Source organism: Macadamia integrifolia, chromosome 1 (assembly GCF_013358625.1).
Source record: "Macadamia integrifolia cultivar HAES 741 chromosome 1, SCU_Mint_v3, whole genome shotgun sequence".
NCBI lineage: Eukaryota > Viridiplantae > Streptophyta > Magnoliopsida > Proteales > Proteaceae > Macadamia > Macadamia integrifolia.
In genome coordinates this window covers 20,626,054-20,649,086 of record NC_056557.1, presented here as the reverse complement: position 1 = coordinate 20,649,086, position 23,033 = coordinate 20,626,054, and the positions used below count along the sequence as shown (strand labels likewise).

The 23,033-nt window shown below is 37.8% G+C and overlaps 1 protein-coding gene and 1 pseudogene across 3 annotated transcripts; both read left to right on the top strand.

Moving 5' to 3' along the window:
- The first annotated feature begins 6,499 nt into the window (after window positions 1–6,499).
- Window positions 6,500–9,427, top strand: LOC122081756 (annotated as a pseudogene).
- LOC122081742 (alpha-dioxygenase 1-like) lies at window positions 6,879–19,770 on the top strand. 3 transcript variants are annotated; one of them, XM_042648986.1, is made up of 8 exons: window positions 16,880–17,174; window positions 17,284–17,547; window positions 17,712–17,861; window positions 17,940–18,436; window positions 18,554–18,781; window positions 18,892–19,094; window positions 19,202–19,445; window positions 19,533–19,673. In XM_042648986.1, the coding sequence occupies exons 1-8, from the start codon at window positions 17,067–17,069 to the stop codon at window positions 19,534–19,536; spliced, it is 1,698 nt and encodes a 565-aa protein (XP_042504920.1). In that variant the 5' UTR covers window positions 16,880–17,066; the 3' UTR covers window positions 19,537–19,673. The 3 variants fall into 3 exon arrangements, with proteins under 3 accessions (XP_042504927.1, XP_042504920.1, XP_042504911.1); XM_042648977.1 differs by having other exon boundaries at window positions 16,881–17,174; window positions 19,519–19,770; XM_042648993.1 differs by lacking the exons at window positions 16,880–17,174; window positions 17,284–17,547 and adding an exon at window positions 6,879–6,929 and having other exon boundaries at window positions 19,519–19,770.
- The last annotated feature ends 3,263 nt before the right edge of the window (window positions 19,771–23,033 follow it).

Sequence of the window (23,033 nt, the reverse complement as noted above, 5' to 3'; positions counted from 1 at the left end):
AACCATGAATAAAAAAATATTCATAAACAAAAGCATGAACTATATTACCAAGAATAAACAAGTTTATATTCTGATATGCAAGTAATGTATAAGTTGATTTTCTTTCATTTCTTCCAATTAATAGGAAAATTATAAAGAATCATTAAACACCCATACTTGTAACTTATACAAAATAGATCATAAAAGTTGATCAAAACTAGGCTCATAATATATCAAAACGAAGAGCACGAAAAACTGGACTCAACGTAAAAAACCAGGGTGAAAAATTCTTCACCGTTTTCCCGTACGAGCCATTTGAAGTTACTATTTTTTTTTTTTGAATCAAAATCAATCCAATCCAACCGGTTCGGGCAAATTAGTTCCGGGTCAAAGTTTGGGTCAACGACCCGGTCAACCTTTGACCGAGTTGGTCATGAGTTGACCCACTGCATCCCGGGTCAACTAGGTAGGGTTTCCGAGTTGACCCGGCGATGACTCGTCGCCTTTTTTTTCTCTCTCCTCCGATATCTGATTTCTGGTGGCACATGCCGGCGTGTCCAGAGGTTTTCGGTGACGTGCGACATACAACCGCGATCGTCTTCTCGTGCTCTACAACTTCCATAAAGAAATTTTTCCCATACAGAATCTTTAAGTGAGAGTAAAATAATGATTTTCATAAATAGAAACCCAAATCTTTTTTTTTTCTTACATAATTTCTTAATTCTAACACCATAGTGTAGGCTCTGATACCAATTGTTAGTGATTCTAAATCCTAGAATCATTTGAATTACCTATAGTTTATAGAATACAAGAATGAATAATAGAAAGAAATCAATCACATACCCGTTGAGCGTGAATAAAGTCCCTAAATCAAGGTTGACGCTTGTACCACGAACTATGATGAAGAACCACGCAATATGGGTCCTTCTACTGAGATCTTCTGCAGCCTCTTACTATGGGATCTTCTCTCTGTCTCTACACTAGCTCTATGAGAAAGCAGTGCTCCCAAATATTATTATGAAAAGTAATAGCTGCAGGGACCGTCAGTATTCTATATATAATAGAATTCCTAAACCCTATTCCATTCCCACAATAGAATAGGGCTAGAAGTTTCCTAATTAGAGTGGTCCTTATTCTCTTGGACCCAATGGGTCAATCAATATCAATTAAGCCCACATAAGAGTCCTAACAGGTTGATCAATCTGGTCAATGACCTAAGGTTGATAGTATTTGTTATAGTTTTATAGATCGATTAGTATGTGCATAAGGCAGATGAGAAAAGGTGAAGTAGCAGATTCTTCTTCATTAATTGGTCCCCATTAACTTTCAATACTAAAGGACAAATTTTCTTGACAATATTTATGGTCCCACTAATTTATTGGCCATTATTTTAACTATTATTTGTTTCGGAAGTAATTTCATGTGTGATAGGTACCTAATGTTTCTAGTGGTCACGATGAGTTACATGAACAAAGGATTTGCACTTTAGCAAGTCTTAATGATTTTTCATCTCAACAAGGTTAAGTGATATACAACTTGTAGTTTTATTACAAGTATGTAATAACTGATTGTTAAATATCTAATTTTGTTAATATTAATTACAGGAAGTACCTCAAAGACTTAAATATAGTCGATCAAGGTGGTAAGATCTTTGCAAAGTTGCCCAACAATATAGAGCCTGGGAAGTTCGAACACAGTCAAGGCCCAAATGACAAGGAGCATTCAATAGCTATTAGTTTAGTCTAGTGGAGTTGAGTTTTCTAAGATAAGACTGTTGATGCATCAGGTATTCTGGATTTAAGTGATTCAGATGATCAACATGATTTTTATTTTAGATGTACTTTGAATTCAAGTGATTTGGGTATACAGGATTTAAGCATTATATGTATTTTGGATGTCAAATTGTTGTTATATAATGTATATTGAATGATTTTTTATTTGAATCTTATTATTTATTGTATGGGTTCAAGAAACAGGTACAGATGTGCATAAAAATACATCAGTCCTAAAAAAAAAAAAAACCATTGTCATATATTGTTATTTACAAAAAAAAAAAAAAAAAAAATCATAAATTTTCTTAACAAAAATCTATGGTTAAAATATTTGTAGTAATAAGTTTCACAAATGAAAAAAAAATACGTGACTAAAATGAGTACAAATCCATATTAAATGTTTTTATAATATTTTATCTGCATCTAAAATCCGTAGTTTATAGATTTTGCTACACAAAAAATCCGTAACTACAAAATCATAGCTACAAATTTTCGCAGCTAAAATATGTAGCTATAGATTATGCCGCACAAAAATTCCGCAACTTCAAAACCACAGCTACAAATTTTGGTGCACAAAATTGTGTAGCTAAAATCCATAGCTATAGATTTGCTGCGGAAAAAAATTCACAATTAAAAATCCATAGTAACAGATTTACTGCTGAAACATTCACAGCTACATATCCGTAGCTATAAATTTGCTGTGGAAAAAATTCACAGTTAAAAATTCGCAGCAATAGGTTTACTACGGAAATATTCATAATTAAATATCCACAGCTATAGAATATCTTGTCTCTACGGTGTGAAATCCGCAGCTACAAACTTAGCGACATCACTCGTAGTTGCGGATAGCAAACCGCAGGTAATCCGCATCTATATCTATTGCTGTGGGTTTAGATCTTTTACTGTGGAAAAAGTCGTAGTTATAAGCCTCCTTTGTTGTAGTGTGTGTTCGTGTAATTGATGCTAAATTCAGACTAACAGGAAAGAATTCTTTATTCAGGATCGTGATCTTTGCACCATTGCATAGGCCAATAGAAGTACATGTAAAAACATAAACATGACAAATATTATCGACTTTTATAAGGGGTGGTACAATCATTTTGCCCCCATTCGTATGGGTGCAGTACCACACTTCCTCACAAAAACCATTTCCCAACAAAAGATGTCACCCTTTTTAATCGATGAATGATAGATGGGCAATTACCAAAAAAAGAAAAAATAATGATGAATGAGCATCTAAAAGCGACTAAATTTATGTTTTTCTAGGTATATATACATATATATATATATATATATATATTCACCAATTGAATGAAAAAAAAAAAAAAAAATACCGATTAGTACATGTACTATTCATGTAAAATCAGGTGTTGACATGTGTTCTTTTTCTCCATCGACTCTTAATCATCGCATGGAGGGGCATTTATGAAAAGCGAAAAACATGTCAATCACTTAACCATATGTGATCCAGATTCAAAGAAGATTGTATGCATCAAGAACCTCAGTTTGTTGATCTAATCCTTATCATTGGATTCTTCTATTTTCTATCTTCTGCTCTTTGTTTATAATTAGCTGCAGTAGTTTTTCGATTTTTTGGGTTGTTGACTTTAATTGACATAGGAAGTCTACAAAAGGTGGTTTAAGAAGTTGGACAACAAATTGTATGTACAAAATGAAGAGTTTTTTTTTTTTTTTTTTTTCTTTGGAAAATATATTGAAACAACGAAAACACAGATACACTAGATAAAAGCTTAAATTGACTAAACAAGGGCAAAGGTCCTATCCATCAGAAGCCAACCTAATAGGCGCGGGACAAAACAAGCCATCCTTAAGAAAGGAACGTGCCATGAAACCAAAAAGGTGGGGGTGGGGGGGAGGGGAGAGAGGAGACGAGAGGGGAGGGGGAACAAGCAAATTAAGAAGACGGGAGAGCATGAAAATTAGGAGTGAGGAAAAACAAGCAAAGAAGAAGGGGGAATAACAAAATGAAGAGAATTACATTAATCCTCTAAATGGGGTGGATCAGTTAAATAAAAAACACACAGACCAAATGCATAGGCTGAAAATACATGCATATCTAAATATATCCACTTAGAAGAGTTTAGCAGCTGGCCATGGAAGCTCCCTATATGGATCCGATTCAAAACCAACTGATTTACCTATGGAATAGGAGAGAGGAAGAGAGTTTGAGATATGGGTGATCCAGATAAAGAAAGAGGGAAGGAGAATATTATTTTGATATGGCAAAAAAGATAGGGTCAATATTTTTGAGCTCTTGTTGGATAAACAGACTAGAATGGAGTATTCTTATCCAACTTTCGAAGATATCACATGTTATAGGGAAGCAAGCACTATGGCAGATTATCTTGCTGAGTTAGTGGCAAAGTCTGAAGTGTCGGGTCCTTTATCTTAGTGACCCTCGTCAGTATTACAGGAACTGTGCGTTGATAGTCAAGGTAGACCCTAGTTTAGGGTGACTTAGGTGGCCCTATTCGTCTAGAAGTAGTTTGGTCCTCTGTTCTCTAGCCCTGCTCATGCTGATGGTAATGCCAAAGGTTTTTTTTTTTTGGGGGGGGGAGTGGGGTGGGGGGAAGGGGTGGGCGAGTTGATTTTCTATGTATTTGTTTTTTGACGTGGTCCATGCCAGCTTGTTGTCTTTTTTCTCTACTTAACACAAATGACCCTTTAGTGGAAAGAAGATGTATGAAAATTCTCATTAAAAAGATATTTATAATATAACATTATATATAAAATGTGTTTTTGTAGTTTGCTACTTCCATTTTGTGTTGTGGTTATCAGGAGATTCAGGACTGATTGAGCGATTAATTGAGAGAGGGAGAGAGGGAGAGAGAGATTTTCCTTCTCCCTCCCATTGTGGTAGAAGAAAAATAAATAAAATATAAATTTTTGTGGGATCCACATGTAAAGATGGAAAATATTTTACACGAATACAAGCTTACTAAGGTGGGAAACGCTTTATATAAGGTGTGGAAAGTTTATATAGGTGATTGGCATCTTGGAAAATCTGAAATGTGGAATCCATGAGGCTGCCATTTTCTTCGTTTACTGCGAGTGAGAACTGAGAAGAAGAAATGGGACTTCTCATCCTTCATGACTTCTGCGACAGTTAGCTAGGGTTGTTGTTCCTGTGATAAAGTGAATTCCAATCTGAAGAATACACATAATTAATCTCACCAACTATTCTTAATATTTCATTGTTGATCAACTGCCATAAAGACATAAAATCTTTGGAACTGTTTGTTACAGTGTTAATGTATATTGCATATGTCAACACTCTCCTACAAGTGTAGGTCAAGATTCCATGATCCTTGTAGCATCAAGGAAGAAAAAATGTCGAGAAACCTCTTTCGATGCACTTTTTCCATAGACTCAAGTGTTTTACCTTCGTGCTCTAATACCATGTTCACTAGTCATTCACCTAAAAACTCAAAACCATTAATAAAAAGTAGCTTCAATTTATACATCAACAGTAGCATGATGTAATCAATCCTTAAGATTTTCATATTATGTCGTAACATTGTGTTACAAATTAGATACTAATCTTTAATCTGTCAAATTTGCAGACTCATTTTCGTTAGGCTTTGATGAGCAATTCAGCCAACCACTGTATAATATTTCTTCACTATTGTGCTGGTTGTCCTGATACAAGAAGAATTAGATACCTGGCATCATCTTGGGACCTTCTGTTATTCTCTCCCCAAATTTTGATGTATCATCTTTTTTTTATGTTTTGGATCGCTTTCCTTCCTTTATGTTATTTCATCAATTTGGATTTGTCTTATTTCTGTCCTACCCCATTTTCTTATTCCTCCTTCTTCTTGCTTGTTTTATTGGTTTCCTGTCTTGATCTTTTACTAGGGTTGGCTTGTTTAGTCCCTCGCCTATCGGGCTGGCTTCTGATGGGTAAGGCCTTTGCCCTTGGATAGTTTATTTAGGCTTTCTCTATTGTATCTATTTTTCGTTTATTTTTAATATATTATCCATTCAACAACCAAAAAAAAAAAAATAATAATAATAATAATTCAATACTAATTATCAGCCATCCTAATAGTTGATTAAATCTCATTATTTTTTGTTTTCTTGTGTTTATTGTTTTCCCCACTTTGGAACTTTTATCCAATCAAATGCAACAGATAAAGTTTCAATCGGAAAAACAACAAACTCAAAAATAAATAAATAAATAAATAAATAAAGGCAGAAAGAAGAGAGATAATGCATTAAAAAAACAAGGAAAATGAATTGATTCCACAATAATACTTAGGGAAAAGGTTGAGTATGCCGCCGATATCAAGTATGCTAGCACCCATTGTGCCTATCTCTCTCTTCCTTTTTGCTGAAATGACCCTCATATCCTTCCTGAATGATACTCCATCATGTGTTCTTATTGGTGTTATCCGCTAGCATACTTGATATCGGCCGCATACCTATCCCTCTCCCTACTTAAACGAATCTTGACAGTGAATGCATAGCTAAATCCCACCATCTTTACCAAAAAAAAAGAAGAAAAAGAAAAAGCTAAATCCTACCACAAAACCAACAATCCAATATCATTTTCTGATCACTGTCGATGTATAGCTATAAATAGTACATCTAGGCCCCTGCCTTCTTCATAGTGTCAATTCCATTTCTATAAGCTCTTTTAATATTAATTAGAAAGAAGAAACGATATGTCTCCAGCAATGGTATCTTGACGGGCTCTCCTGGCCTTGCAATTCCATCATTTCATCCATGAGGACTTCCATGAAGTTGTCTCTAGAATGACTTTCTTAGATAGACTTCTTTTCCTGGTAACTAAGGCCTCATGTGTAGCTACTTTAATTGTTTCTTCATCCTAATGGGTATTTCAAGTTCTTAAGTTGTCAGTGAAAATAATCTTAATATATGTTGACGCAGATCATGCACACCATTGATAAGCTAGGGATATGGCAACGGTTACCTGTGTTGTTAGGGATGATATATCTGGCTATCCAGAGGCACCTTCACCAACAATACAACCTGGTTAACGTCGGCGGCACACCGATTGGAGTTCGATCTAACCCGGTCGATTACCCTTACAGGACAGCCGATGGCACATATAATGATCCATTCAATGAAGGTGCAGGTGGTCAGGGTTCCTTCTTTGGCCGCAATATTCTCCTGGATGATCAGAAGAATGAGGTATTGATTAATTCCATCGTTCATTCAGTCTATTAAATTTGTCTCGAATTATTGACCCGTTTTGAAGATTGACCCGCTTCGACATATTTTAGTGGTAACCCGAATGGAAAATTTTCTAAAATCTATGATGAAAACAGAGGGATTGGACCTATTGACCCAAGCCCGGAGCCCAACACTGATCTCATATGGTGTAAGCTTGGAACCCAACACTATAACTACATGTTAATAGTAGTACTTATATCAATGGAACTCTCATGCATGGGTATTCAAGCAGGTAGAGCTTACAGCACCAAGGGAAGTAGCGAGCCAATGCCCACTCAAAGCATTCAGATTCTATAAAACCAAGGAAGTCCCAACTGGTTTCTACGAGATCAAGACTGGTACACTGAACATCCGAACACCTTGGTGGGATGGAAGCTCTATATATGGGAGCAATGCAAAAGTGATGGGGAAAGTGAGAACCTACAAAGATGGGAAGCTCAAGATATCCAAGGAGGACGGCCTTCTCCTGCATGACGAAGATAGGAAACCATGTGTGTCCACCTTGCAAGCCCTTTTCGTGAAGGAACACAGTGCAATGTGTGACGCCCTGAAGAAGGAATACCATGACCTTGAAGATGAAGACCTCTACCGTCATGCAAGAGTCATCACTTCCGCCGTCATCTCTAAGATCCACACTATCGATTGGACCGTGGAACTGCTTAAAACTGATACAATGCTCGCATCTATGCGCAGCAATTGGTGAGCCACTTAGGGCTTGTTTGATTTTGCTTTAAGAAATGGTTTTTCCGTTTTTCTGTGCTCAGAAATGGTGCCTTTGATATTTCTGTTTTGTTTCACTTATTTTGAAAACAGAAAAATAGAAATTTATGTTTATTTTTGTGTCTGGAAACAGGAATGGAGAAACAAGTTAGACTTGTTTTTCTGTTTCTAGAAACAAGTGGGAGCGACAAAAATTGTGAAAAACCCGATACTTCACTTGACCTACCCAAACCCCCAACCCATTGTTGAAACTTCTCGCTTTCCAACTACAGCGATTCCCACTTGGTTGTGCGAAGCTTACAGTTTCGGATTGCCTTCATCCTTCTGAAGCTCATCCCCATGAAGCATATCTACAACTCCAACGTCATGCCTTCACTCTTGAGTTGCATTCCTATAATGTCGTGCCTTCACTCATGTCTTGAACTCGACTAAACTGTTAGAAACGTTTCGGGAAATAGAAAAATCAAACACCTTTTTGCATTTCCAAAAATCGTTTCTTAGCACAGAAACGGCAAAAACTGTTTCTACAGTTTCTATACACAGAAACAAGAGAAACAAAATCAAATAGGCCCTAGTCTCTCTTGTTAGATTCCAGGTAAAAGGCAAAAGTACTAATCTCACATCGGAAATGAGTGCCAAGGTGTGGCAGGTGCCTCAGAAGTTTCTCTCTCTAACATGTATATTTGTGGAATAAATTGCAGGTATGGTATATTGGGGAAGAAATTCAAGGATACATTTGGGCACGTAGGAGGATCCATATTGGGAGGTCTAGTGGGTTAAAGAAGCCCGAGAATCATGGGGTTCCATATTCTCTGACAGAGGAGTTCGTTAGTGTTTATAGAATGCATTCTCTTCTACCGGACTATCTTCTCCTCTGGAATCTTTCTGTTTCTCCAGGACCCAACAAATCACCACCCTTGCTTAAACAGTATAATCTCTCTCTGATGCTGATTTCATTTCATTTAATAACTATAAAATGTTGCAGAAGCGATAACGATGTTTGCATAAATATCTAAAATAGGGTTCCAATGAAGAATCTGATTGGTCTAAAGGGAGAGAAAACACTATATGAGATTGGATTTGAAAGGCAAATGGTTTCCATGGGACATCAAGCATGCGGTGCTTTGGAGCTATTTAACTATCCAATGTGGTTGAGGGACCTCATTACCCAAAATGAAGATGGGACTGAAGGACCTGACCACATTGATTTCCCTGCTCTTGAAAGTAAGTAGCTAGAAAGTATCTCTTCACTCACGAATCACGATCAAGAATCAAGAATAAGAAGATGATGATCCACTTTTTTTTTGGATATTATTTGATATGCATTTTATAGAGACAATGAGTTCCGTAGGGGAATGATGTTAATACCAATATCCAAATGGGAAGATCTGACGAATGACGTTGAAGCTGTTCACACACTACCTGAAGTGTACGGTAATGATGTTGAACAACTAGATCTATTGGTGGGTCACATGGCCGAGAAGAAGATCAAAGGATTCGCCATCAGCGAAGCAGCATTTGTTATTTTCATCGTTATGGCTTCCAGGTAAATCAAAATTTCAAAGTTCCAACTGTTCAAACAAGTTCAAGACCATTCGATTATGTAATTGACATATTGTGATCGCAGGAGGTTGGAAGCAGATAGGTTCTTCACAAGCTACTTCAATGAGGAGACGTACACTAAGAAGGGATTGGAATGGGTGAACACTGGGAAGACACTCGAATCACTACTTTGAATAGGGAGAAGAGTTATCGTATTAGGTTTGCTCCTTATTTATTCGCTCAATGGATTGGAAAACTGATGCCTCTTGGAAGATCCTAGTATGATCTTGTTGTTGCTAGTCCTCTTGATAAGAGTTGGTTTTTGTTGTTTTGATTTTTTTTTTTTAATTTCTCTTTGTTTGTCTGTGGTCTAGCGCCTCTTGACTGTATTCTTTGTTTTATTTTTAATATATTTATTATTCAAAAAAAAAAAAAAAAAAGAGGTTATTGTGGTCTAACGACCATATACAATTTACTACTTTATTTGTGACTACTTTTGAACATCTTCTTTTCTCATCGTATTATACCAGTTTATCTTATTTCATATGGTTGTCACATTGTGTGATCACAGAAATGACTGGTGTTCAAAGATAGAAGTGCGAGTATACATATTGTGTATATATTGAACTGGATCATCTAAAAAAATAATATCTTAATACTACATGAGGACTGATCTTAGATCTATTTTGAATACAAAATTATGATAAGTGTATAATCAATCAACATTTTTAATGTAATTTGTCATGTAATTAGTGTTTGGAATCAGTGATATTTTAGAATTGATCATTTACAAAATACTACTAAAAAAAAAAAGAATTATGTAAATGTTTGATGAAAAAAGAAAAGAGTGATGCAATGGCCATGTGTGTCAGTCAATCATCTAATTTACAGGGATCATCCATGAGTTGACTGATGAACAGGGACCAAAATACCTCACATAGCAAACTGATGTGTTCATAAAGAGAAATATATCATCAGCAAACATAGATGAACAGGGACAAAATACCTCTGGGGCCATTTAAAGCTTTAATTTTCTTTTTAGTGATCAGACGTTTGAGCCCTCTGCTTAATACTTCTTCCTCTAAGATAAATAGAATGGGCGGCACTGGATCCCCTTGCCTCAGACCCCTCCCAACTCCAAAGTACCCCACAGGTCCTCCATTAAGAAGAATAGATAATTTTGAAGAAGATAAAATTTGGGAGATTCACTTTATCCACTTCACTGAGAAGCCAAATTTCCTCAACACCATGAGAATAAAATTCCAGGAAACTGTGTCAAAAGCTTTTTGAACATCTATCTTCAGTCCCATTCCTCCTCCTCTCATTGAGTCAGTCATTATATTAGCAAGCTCAGAGGCCATACTGATGTTTGAGTGTATTACCTTGCCTTGCTGAAATACACTCTGCTCTTCTGATATGAGCCTGGGAAGAAAAAAAGAGATCCTTGTGGCCAGAATCTTGGACAACACTTTGCAGTAAAAGATACCCATACACAATGGTCTAAATATATCTAAAGTGTCAGCTCCATCAATCTTAGGAATTAACGCAAGAAAGTTGTTATTTGTACCTCTAGGCATTTGCTCTGTGATGAAAAACTCTCTAACCGCTCTGATGAAGTCCTTTGAGACAATCTCTCAGCAGTGACAAAAGAAAGTCCCCAGGGAATCCATCTGGACCTAGAGAGCTATCGAGATCCAAGTCCCAAACTGCCCTCTTGATTTTGGATGCATCTGGAACAACATCCATGGTGAGAAGGTCAACCTCATCAATTAGGGTTGGAATACTATCCGACAATTCTGTATGATCAACTGTTGGAGCTTCTCTGAGCAAGTCTTCATAATATGAAATGATATAATCAGATATTGCCTCCCAATCAACAGCTATAGTCCTATCCCTGCGACGCACCCTTCTAATAGCATTCTTGGCTCGACAAATCTTTGCATAAAGGTGAAAGAATTTTGAATTCCTATCACCCTATTTAGCCATCTGAGTCTCGAATTTTTAGCCCACAGCTTCTCATGGTTTTGTAATGCTTTTAAATAGGGAGTTTTGGCATCTGCTTCCTTCCCAAATAATAGATCATCAATACCCCTGACTTCAATTTCGTCCTGCACAGCCACAAGATCCTCCTTTGTTTTGATTAACTCCTCTTCCAAATTTGGAAATATTGATCTAGACCAGCATCTGATGTGTGGCTTCAGGCGCTTCAGCTTTTGAGCAATCACAAAAGAGGGAGTACCAATCAATCCCTACTCCCATGGATCCCTGACCATTTGAGTGAAAGATTCCTCCTCCATCTAAAATTTGTGAAGCCTAAAAGGGAAATTGTTAGGCTTTGCACTTGGTTCTGATGTAATTATAATCGGGCAGTGATCCGAAAAGGCTCTCTGAAAGACCAATTGTGCACAATCTTGAAAATTACTGAGCCATGCCTCATTATAGAAGCCTCTATCAAGAATCGCTGATACACTCCCAAGCTTACGATTATTTTACCACGTAAATTTCCTCCCTTGTGAAAGAATCGGGATCATAAAACATGAGTCAATCATGGCTTCAAATTCTGCAGCAGATCCCAAGTTGAAAATTCTGAGCCCTCTTTTCATGTGATGTCACCTACCATTAGCCAGGGGGCTGTCATAGCCGGCACAGAAGCAAGATCTACCCATAAGTTACTCCTTTTAGCCCTCAAGCAGCTTGCATGGATTAATGTCAGAAAGATCTCCTACTGCTTCCAATCAACACTCACAGAGATCTGCTGCTCAGATTTGTTGAAGTAGTGTATTGGCATTAACTTTAATAAGTGTACACTGGTGCTCTTATATAAAGATTACAGTTATTGAGTTATAGACAAACTCTATGTTCACATGTGGGAGACTCAAACTCTAATAGTAATAGGGTAGGACTCTGTTAACATATGTGAGTAATGGACTGAAAATCTATTATCACGTGTGAGAGTTCTATTCCAACTCTGCTGTCTCATGAGGTAGTCTTGGACTGCAAGTCAGTCTCTAGAGTTTGTGCTCACTGAAAATGCCTACAATGTAGGAGAGGTTGTCGAGTGTGAGTATGACTCTAGAGGTTGAGTTTGATTGCGCTACCACTATGGGGTTTTTATACCCCTTTTCCATAACAGCCACAGGTTCAAAACTCTGTCCATCCTCAAATTATTGATTAGATCAGCTTCATATCCCATTCTACAAAACATCAGTTGAGGAAAAGTAGTCTTAATCAATCATTGGCTCAGCTAGACAAATAAAATCAAAATTTTTATCTCGCACCATGTTTCTTAAGGCCATATGCGGGATGAGGCCTTCTTAAACCCTCTTACATTCCAGAAGAGGATCCGCATTAATCACTTTTTTAAAAACCCAATTCACTCAGACCTTCTGGTCTGCACCGTATTGATAGGGCCCTTGTCTTTCCTGCACCTGACAGCCTCCATAGCTCCATTAGTTTCAGCTATTCTTGCAAGCTCATCAATTCTGTGTATTTCATGGTGCACCACTTCCGTTCCTCCTTGAATTGAACTACAAGCAATAGAAGTTACCTCATGCTCTCTGTGTAGAATGGGGGAGTTGATAATTCCATCTGGCCTGGATTCGTCAATAGCAACACCTGAGTACAAGGGGCATCCATTAATTGCACGCTCAAAGGAAGTCCGATCCACTTGAGAAGCAAGCAAATGGAGCGCATCTTCACTTCTGTCCAAACCAGAGTGAACTGGACTTGCCATCACATGTTTGAAGATGTTGTTCCGCTTACTAGAAAGGATCCAAGAACCTATCGCCAGGACCTCCCTGAGAATCTATCCCTCTCGAATCTTCCTCACTCGCATCAGCGACCTGCATTCCAGCCTCGCCGTCAGCAGCACTTATCGCACCTCTTCTTTCTTCCTCCTCGCAAAAGTAAATATTTTCCACCTTATCTATAAGAAAACAATTTTTTAGATTCCCGGTCTACTGCTATTGTTAGATCAAACACCAAGAAACACGAATAATAAAGAGACAATAGATTCGTACGACAGAGATTTAATGAGGTTCACACACCAGAGTGGTGTGCTACGTCCTCGGGCAAAGAAGAAGATGATTCACTATGCAGAAGAGAAATTACACCCTAACAACGGCGAGGAAAAATTCACCCTGAAACCCTAGCTGCTGAAAACCCTGGAATACAATGACTTTCTCAACAAGTAGCAGTACATTATATATACTCCAAATCGTGGGTCGACCCATCGGGTCGCGGTCGATCCAGTCGAACCATACCGTGGGGGCTACGCCCCTGCACCCCCATACAAGATCAGTGATGGGCTCCAGGCTTGGGCCTATCAGCCCAACCCCTCTGCTTCCATCACAGATCTCAGAAATTTCCCATTTGGGTCGCCACCAAAATATGTCGGATAAGATCAATCTTCAAAACGGGTCAAGAATTCGAGACTAACTTAACAGCTATCCTCATGATCGTAAAATTTTTCTCCCATATAAATAGAGGATTCGGATTTAAAGACTCAAACTGAAGACATCATCTGTTAATACACAACGCCTTTGAACCGGTGGAGCTAGGAACCCATAGTACATTTGTATATCTTCTTCGAGTTCAAAGCAAACAATAAGGAATAATCCATGATCCATGATCATGGAGTTTGCTTCTTCTAAATCATCTTCCGATTTGTGAAAATATTTGAAATCTCTCCAGCATGCTTGGGTAATGCTGCCAGATGCTGATTGATTTTGAGTGGATACTGCTTCAGTTAGAAATTAATGATGTTGTTTGTTCTTGGAATTCCTATCTCACACATTGTAACCAACTTCCTTTTCTAATCTAGATGTTTTAATCACAGAAGAAAATAGAATTCTGACATTCAAATGTTGTCTTTGTACCAAGTTTGAGCTTTCATTGGTTTCTGTAATCAAAATGAAGTGCTTCTAATATTCATTAGTTCGCATGATATAAAATTGGTTATTGATTGTCTTCAGGTTTCAACCAAATAAAATTAAGCATTATTTTCATACAATTGTTGCACTGTGTGATCTCAAGTGGAGATTCTAAGACACAAATGCGAGTATACATATTGTGTATTGATCTAAATCAACTGAAATTCTTGAATGGGCTATTGTTAGTTGTGTAAGAAACAAGATTCTTGTTAGTCGGTTACAATAGGTCCCGTGGGGGACTTCATTATAATAAACTTAATTTTTTGGGACAAAAGAGTTATATATACTTTTAATGCACTTTATTTATTTATTTATTGGCTAAAAGATCGTTTATATTAAACAAAAAAGAAAGAAAAGAGAATGAAAATACAAGAATAAACTAAACATCAGACACTAACCCTCCACCTTGGGTATTGCAATCAGCAGAGAGCACACACTAGAAAATAAATAAAGAAACGAACAAAAATACTACATGAGGATTGATTATAGATCTATTTTGAATAGAAAACAGCTGGGCTGTCGTGTGGGCTGTATTGGGCCTATCGTGTGGGTTTAGATTTGACAGCCTTGTTAGCTCTGTTTGGTTGTAAGGAAAATTGAAAGAAAAGAAAGTAAAAATTTTCAAATCTAACAAGAAAACTTTCCGAATTTTTACTAAAAATAATTGTATAAACTAACTGATTTAACAATGGAAGAGTGTAAAGGAAGAGAGTTTGAGATATGGGAGAGCAAGGAAGGGAGCAAATGGAAGAGGAATCCTGACATAATTTAAATATGTCAAAGAAATATCTATAAAATACTTTGAGGTGTAAGAGAAAATGCTTGCATTTGGGCTTCCAAGACATACACTTTGCTTCGAGTGGGTGGCCACTTCATGTAGAAATGTCAAACATTAGAACCGATCCAAACTCACCCCTCCCAGGCTCCAAATAGATAAGACCAACACAAGATAATAGGGTATTCTGACATGTATTTTTGTAGTACACATTTGGTGTTATGACCACTTAATCAAGGACAGATGACTGGCCGATTAATTGAGACTTGGGACCTATCAATTAATGGGTCGGCATATGATTGACTAAAGACTGGTCTTGATTTTGATCCTTTCCTGTGGTTTTTAGCTTGTTTCTTCTCCTACTGATGGCAATGCCGAAAGTTGAGTTGGAATTAGCTTAAACTCATATATATATATATATATATATATTTAGTTTACCTGGTTATTCTCCAAGTTTCCTTTGTCTTGTTATTATTATTATTTTTTCATTTTTAATACAAATTATCTTTCAAAAAAAAAAAAAAAGTTAATGGGTCAGTGCTTGACAGATTTAGAGAGAGAGAGAGAGAAAAAGAGACCCTTCTTTTCTTCTTCATCATCATTCACACAATAGGAAAAAAAAAAATACTTATATAAGGGGCGTCAATTGATTCAATTTCTTAAAATCCTAACCCAATCCTAAGTTCTCTTAATAAATAATTGTGCGATCTTATAAAAAAATAATATCCATAAAGAATAATTTTAGGCAAAAATGGTTATCTTTGCTGAGATATCTGAATAACAATCAATGGAGTATTTTTCACTGTTTTAGAGAGGTTAATATGGTTGCGAATAGCCTAGCGAAGCATGTTGCTACGACAAGATCATCGACTATATAAAATGATGCTCCAAGATTCACATCCAATGATATTGATTTGGATGCAACTAAGAGACCTTGTTTCAGATTCAAGTGATATGCTGGTTCTTCAGTGTTAGTTGCCTCTTGCTTTCTTAGTCTCCTCCTCTACTGATGGCAATGCCAAAGGTGGAGCAAAAGGCTAAGCCAAAGTTCTCTTGTTCTGGTCTCTTCTTCTGCTGATGACAATGCTGCAGGTGGAAAGAAAATCTGATTTTTGTATTTTATTTTCCCAAGTGGGTCTCTTTGTATTCTATTTTTTCTTTTATTAATATATTTCTGCTGACCTTAAGAAAAAAAAAAATTCCACAAAGAATGAGAGGTTTTAATTCCTCATCCTATGGGCCTTTCGAAATTTATTGGCCTTTAAGTTGGGTAGTTAGCATTGTCTGACTTCTTGGTTGTGAATTAATTTTGGATAGTTGATGATACATGGAATTGATGAGGATGTCATTGTCGAGTTTCGTTTCTAATGATAGCTAGCATAGACTCTAGACTTTTCCGTACCATCTCACTTGGTCACATTTGCCCCTTGACCCATTCTTACTTAGCACTAAAATATACATTTGTGAACAGAATAATAAACAATTCAAAATTTCATTTCAAATAATATAACAAATAAAAATAGGAAAATAAGAAGGGTTTTTCTTCATCGTGGGTGAAAGAAAATCCACCACTGCAATTTTATAGTCAGTGTATATTTTTTATGAATATTGAAAGTACCCTTATCGTTACTCTTTATCATAGGTGAAGTAAAACTCGATCTAAGAAATAAAATAATAAACAGAAAAGTTCTTGTGAAAAAAAAAAAAACTTTAAGAATCTTAAAAGATGATGTCATCTTCAATAATACATTTGATGTAATTAATTCTTAGAAAATTTCATTTTTATCATAATATCAAAATTCAAAATTCCATTTCCTCAAATGTGGCATATATCTTAACTTAGGCCAATCCCAACCATTGAGGTCTATATATGATTATAAATAGAGAGGCATGTCCAAGCCTGTCTTGTTCAGTGTTCTCCCATATATATAAACCTAGCTCTGCAATACTTTGAGGAAGGGAAAAATAAATATTAGAGAAGAAACAAGGCCAACAACCCAATATCATTTTCTTACTGTCGATGTATAGCTATAAATAGAGGCACATCCAGGCCCTGCCTTCTTCGTAGTGTCAATTCCATATCTATAAGCTCTTAATATTAAAAGAAGAAACGATATATCTCCAGCAATGGTATCTCTGCGGGCTCTCCTGGCCTTGCAATTCCATCATTTCATCCATGAGGACTTCCATGAAGTTGTCTCTAGAATGACTTTCTTACATAAACTTCTTTTCCTGGTAACCAAGGCCTTATGTGTAGCTACTTTAATTCTTTCTTCATCTAGCTAGTGGGTATTTCAAGTTTTTAAGTTATCAGTGAAAATAATCTTGATATATGTTGATGCAGATCATGCACACCATTGATAAGCTAGGGGTATGGCATCGGTTACCAGTGTTGTTAGGGATGACATATCTGGCCATCCGGAGACACCTTCACCAACAATACAACCTGATTAAAGTCGGCGGCACACCGATTGGAAATCGATCTAACCTGGTTGATTACCCTTACAGGACAGCAGATGGCACATATAATGATCCTTTCAATGATGGTGCAGGTAGTCAGGGTTCCTTCTTTGGCCGCAATATTCTCCCCGTTGATCAGAAAAATGAGGTATTAATTAATTATATCATTCATTCGTTTTAAAATTTAGGGAGGGTCATAATGTATGCAACCTTATTTAGTGGAGAGAGACTTTTTCTATACTTGAACACGCGATCAATGATGCAACCATATACCCATTTTAATGGGTTTTTGTTCCATTGTGCATTGTGTAGCTACTGAGGCCAGATCCAATGGTGGTGGCCACAAAGCTTCTAGCCCGGAGAAAGTACATTGACACGGGAAAGCAAATCAACATGATCGCAGCTTCTTGGGTTCAGTTCATGATACATGATTGGGTTGATCACATGGAAGATACCAACCAGGTCTAGTTTTAATCCATAACTAAATGTTCATAGTGGTACTGATATCAATGGAACTCTCATGTATGTGTATTCAAGCAGGTAGAGCTTACAGCACCAAGGGAAGTAGCTAGCCAATGCCCACTCAAAGCATTCAGATTCTATAAAACCAAGGAAGTCCCAACTGGTTTCTACGAGATCAAGACTGGTACACTGAACATCAGAACACCTTGGTGGGATGGAAGCTCTATATATGGGAGCAACGCAAAAGCGATGGGGAAAGTGAGAACCTACAAGGATGGGAAGCTCAAGATATCCAAGGAGGACGGCCTTCTCCTCCATGAAGAAGATGGGATAGCCATATCCGGCGATGTGCGCAACAGCTGGGCAGGTGTGTCCACCTTGCAAGCCCTATTCGTGAAGGAACACAATGCAGTGTGTGACGCCCTGAAGAAGGAATACCATGACCTTGAAGACGAAGACCTCTACCGCCATGCAAGACTAGTCACTTCCGCCGTCATCGCTAAGATCCACACTATCGATTGGACTGTTGAGCTCCTTAAGACCGATACAATGCTCGCATCTATGCGCACCAATTGGTGAGCCATTTAGTCTCTCTCTTGCTGGCTTACCGTAAAAGGTAAAAATAATAACCTCTCACATTGGAAATGAGTAGCCCAGTGTGTGACGTATATGTTTGTGGAATGAAATTGCAGGTATGGGATATTGGGGAAGAAATTCAAGGATACATTTGGGCATGTAGGAGGAGCCATATTGGGAGGTCTGGTGGGTTTAAAGAAGCCCGAGAATCATGGAGTTCCATATTCTCTGACAGAGGAGTTCCTCAGTGTTTATAGGATGCATTCTCTTCTACCGGACTACCTTCTCCTCCGGAATCTTTCTGTTTCTCCAGGACCCAACAAATCACCACCCTTGCTTAAACAGTATAGTCTGTCTCTCTCTCTCTCTCTCTCTCTGTGCTGATTTCATTTCATTTGATAACTATAAAATGTTGTAGAAGAGATAACTATGTTTGCATAAATATCTAAAATAGGGTTCCAATGAAGAATCTGATCGGTCTAAAGGGAGAGAAAACACTATATGAGATTGGATTTGATAGGCAAATGGTTTCCATGGGACATCAAGCATGCGGTGCTTTGGAGCTATTTAACTATCCAATGTGGCTGAGGGACCTCATTACCCAAAACCAAGATGGGACTGAAAGACCTGATCACATTGATTTCCCTGCTCTTGAGAGTAAGTAGCTAGAAATTATCCCTTCACTCACAATCAAGGATCAAGAACCAAGAAGGAAGAAGATGATGATCCAATTTTTTTTTTTCCTGATATTATTTGATATGCAGTTTATAGAGACAGGGAGAGGAAAGTTGCAAGGTACAACGAGCTCCGCAGGGGAATGATGTTAATACCAATATCCAAATGGGAAGATCTGACGGATGACGTTGAAGCTATTCACACACTGCGTGAAGTGTACGGTGATAATGTTGAGCAGCTAGATCTATTGGTGGGTCTCATGGCCGAGAAGAAGATCAAAGGATTCGCCATCAGTGAAACAGCATTCGTTATTTTCATCGTCATGGCTTCCAGGTACATCAAAGTTTCAACTATTCAAACAAGTTCAAGACCATTCGATTATGTAATTGATATATTGTGATCACAGGAGGTTGGAAGCAGATAGGTTTTTCACGAGCTACTTCAATGAGGAGACGTACACTAAGAAGGGGCTGGAATGGGTGAACACTACAGAGAGCCTTCGAGATGTCATACATCGCCATTACCCGGAGATCACAGACAAGTGGATGAACTCCACCAGTGCCTTCTCTGTTTGGGACTCACCTCCCAACTCTCATAATCTTGTCCCTCTCTATCTTCGCATCCCCCAGTGAGCCCTAAGATGCAACTAAGTTTTTCGTATGCTTCTTAACTACATGTCCTATATATATAAATATATATGTGTGTGTGTGTCAATAAATACAATTATTGTCTTTAAATTTTATAATAAGTTGTGGTCTGATGCCTCCTAAGAAGAAGAAGATCTAAAGTAGAAATATTCTTAAGTAATTTAAGAAAATCTAGAGGAAGCCCTAGAGTTGAAGCATAAAAAGAGGAGGAACTTCATTGGGAAGACACTCGAATCTCTGGTTTGCGTAGGGAGAGGAGACACTATGTTAGGAAATTCCCTGTTTACAGCGTGTCTTATAGGCTCACAGGTGATCTCTTCGTTACTAGAATCGAAGGGGAAAAAAGAGCAAGAGTAGGGACTCGGAAGCGATATATGACCAAGAAAAAGAGAACTTAAGAAAGATAAAATATGTTAGGCATGGGCTGTGGACTGCATGAGTTAGTAATGAAGGAAAATAATTTTGGTTCTTTCAAATTTAGTTGTGTTGGGTGTTTGGGGGGGGGGGGTTTGTATCGGTCATGTTTCATACAAGATCTTTTGGCATTGGAAATTCTGTCATATAGGGGTATGGGGAGATAAAAATTATTTCTAGGTAGCTGACTGGCCACATGACTCAAAATTTTGTGATTTTAACATTTTTTGAAGAAGAAAACTAATATACATTATAGGGGCTATTGAGGACAACCACCAAATTAATAGGCCAATTAGTGGCTACTCCTTTGTGTGTGTGTGTGTATAAATATTGGGTTAGAAAGCTCCTCTAACTATAGAGTGGAATTTGGTTATACTATCATACAAGCTTCTGACAAGGCCTTCCTTGCTAAGAAGCTAGCAACATAATTAATCTCCCTATAAATACAATGAAAATTAAAAACTCAAAAGTACGATAATAAGTATAAGATATTATGCACGACTTGCTGAACCATTATTTTTGTGTTAAAGTCAATAGTCACTAAATAATTCAAACTATATTTAATCAATCCTTGTCTTTCTAATTGATGGGTGATGGATTGGTTCCTTATAACAAGTAAAGTTGTACTAGGGCCAAAGCCGTTCTAGCCATAATATTTATATTCATCAATTGGATGTAAAAAATACATTCTTCACAACTCCTCAACTTAAGGAGGCTTTTATGCATCAACTACCAAACTTATTGATCTAGTCCTTCCTCATCACAAAAATTTTCTCACCAAAGATTTTCATGTCTGTTAGGTATGTTGAGCTTGGCTTTTGAAGTTAGACTCTTCATTCTGGAAGTTTGGATTTATTTTTAACTGTTTCTACACATCTATATGAAACAGATAGACAGATAGATAATAATGCATTGAAAAACAGGAAAATGAATTGAGTTCATAATAATATTTCGAAGAGTGTCTCAAAGCCTACAGTGTAGGTTGCGCCAGCCATATTTGATCATGGGAAAAGGAACGCAGCCCAAGGGGTTTCTTGGTGTTGGATGTGCGCCGAACACCATGTTGCGCCATAGAGGATCCAAATCTCTCTCTCTCTCTCTCTCTCTCTCTCTCTCGTCTTTGTGAAATTTGTTTTGGAACCCTAAGAGCGTGGAGGAGATCATCTTCTTCATTGTTCGTGCAATAGTAGCTATATGAAATTTTGACATTTCCTATTGCTGCTAGTTTAGGCAAGAGCAAACTATATTCCCTAGAGGTACTGCATTTGCATTTGTGGTACAACAGGTAACCCTTTGTCTTTCTTCCTGTGAAGCTTAGAATATCTTTTTTTTTTTGGCTAAAGGGTCATGTATATTAAGAGACGAAAAGGGAAAAATTAAAAACTGTACAAAGAGGATTCATAATAAGAAGATCCATAGAAAAACAAACAAATAGGACACCACCTAGGACCCACCTCCACCTACGGAAAGATAGGTGCTAGGCCAAAAACATAAATTGAACACTAATAAAATCTAAAGCGCGATCTGCCCATCGCATCCTCAGCCATGAACTCAAGCACCTCAGGAGGCCATGCCACTACTGATGTAGATGCTTCCTTCTTAGCAGCCATCTATGCCAGGAAATCTGCTATAGGGTTTGCCTCCCGATAGCAATGAGTGATTTTCCGTCTTATACCACTGAGATAAGAAATAAGGGAAGACCACCTTTGACAAATAAACCACGGGACCGAGCCCCTTTGAACCATGAGCACCACAACGCCCGAATCACATTCAATCCACAGAGATGCACAATTCATCTCTCTTGCTCTCTCAATTCCTTCAATTAATGCTTGAAATTCAGCATGGAAATTTGAAGCTATTCCTAAATAGGAGCTATAAATCGGTACAATCTGGCACTTGCTGTCCCTTATAATGCCACCTGCTCTTGCATTCCCTGGATTACCCAAGGACGAGCCATCACAATTTAGCTTCCACCAACCATCCATCGGAGGCAGTCAGAAAATTTCTCGCACCCCTTTAATCTTCCTTCTTGGAACCTCCATATTAAGCTTCAAGTATCTCTCAGAATCTTGTCGAGATTTAATTCTATCACTTTTTCCTGGGCCACATCTTCTAATCTCCTCCATTATTGTATGAAATACTTGACCATAAGATCGATGCAGACCCCTAAATCTCCTTGAGTTCCTTTCCATCCAAATAAAGTATGGAACAATAATCAAACCTGCCATCCACATTTGAGACAGACCAATGGCTTTGGATTTTTTAGTCCACCATGAAACATGCGCTGAGAAATCATCCCCCTGATAGGGCCAATGAAATCCAAAGACTTCTGCAAACGCCCTCCAAATGTAGACAGCTCCATCACATTCCAAGAACAAGTGATTTATAGACTCCTCAACCTTATTGCACACCTCACACCTAGAAGGGAGCGGCACTCCTTTTCTTTTTACCTTGTCATCACAAGGAAGCTTTCCATGCATAAGTCTCCATCCAAACACTGATTGGCGGGGGATCAAAACCGAGCTCCACACTACTTTTGCCTAGCCCACTTTAGGAGAAACCTTTCTCAGTGCTTCCCAGGCCGATTTAGTGGAGAAAGCTCCTAAGGAGGATAGAGACCAGCAGCATCGGTCTTTCTGACCCTGCGGCAAGAATATATTCCCTATAGCTTTGAATATATCATTTAAAAATTCAGACTGAATAGGAGGAAAACACCACTTACCGTCTCCAATAAAGTCTGCCACTTTGCAAATCCTATGAGAAAGATGAGACAAAGGGAGGGGGGAGAGCTCAGCAATAGACAGAGGGCTTATCCATCGATCCTGCCAAAAAAATATGTCCTCACTGGTACCCACCATCC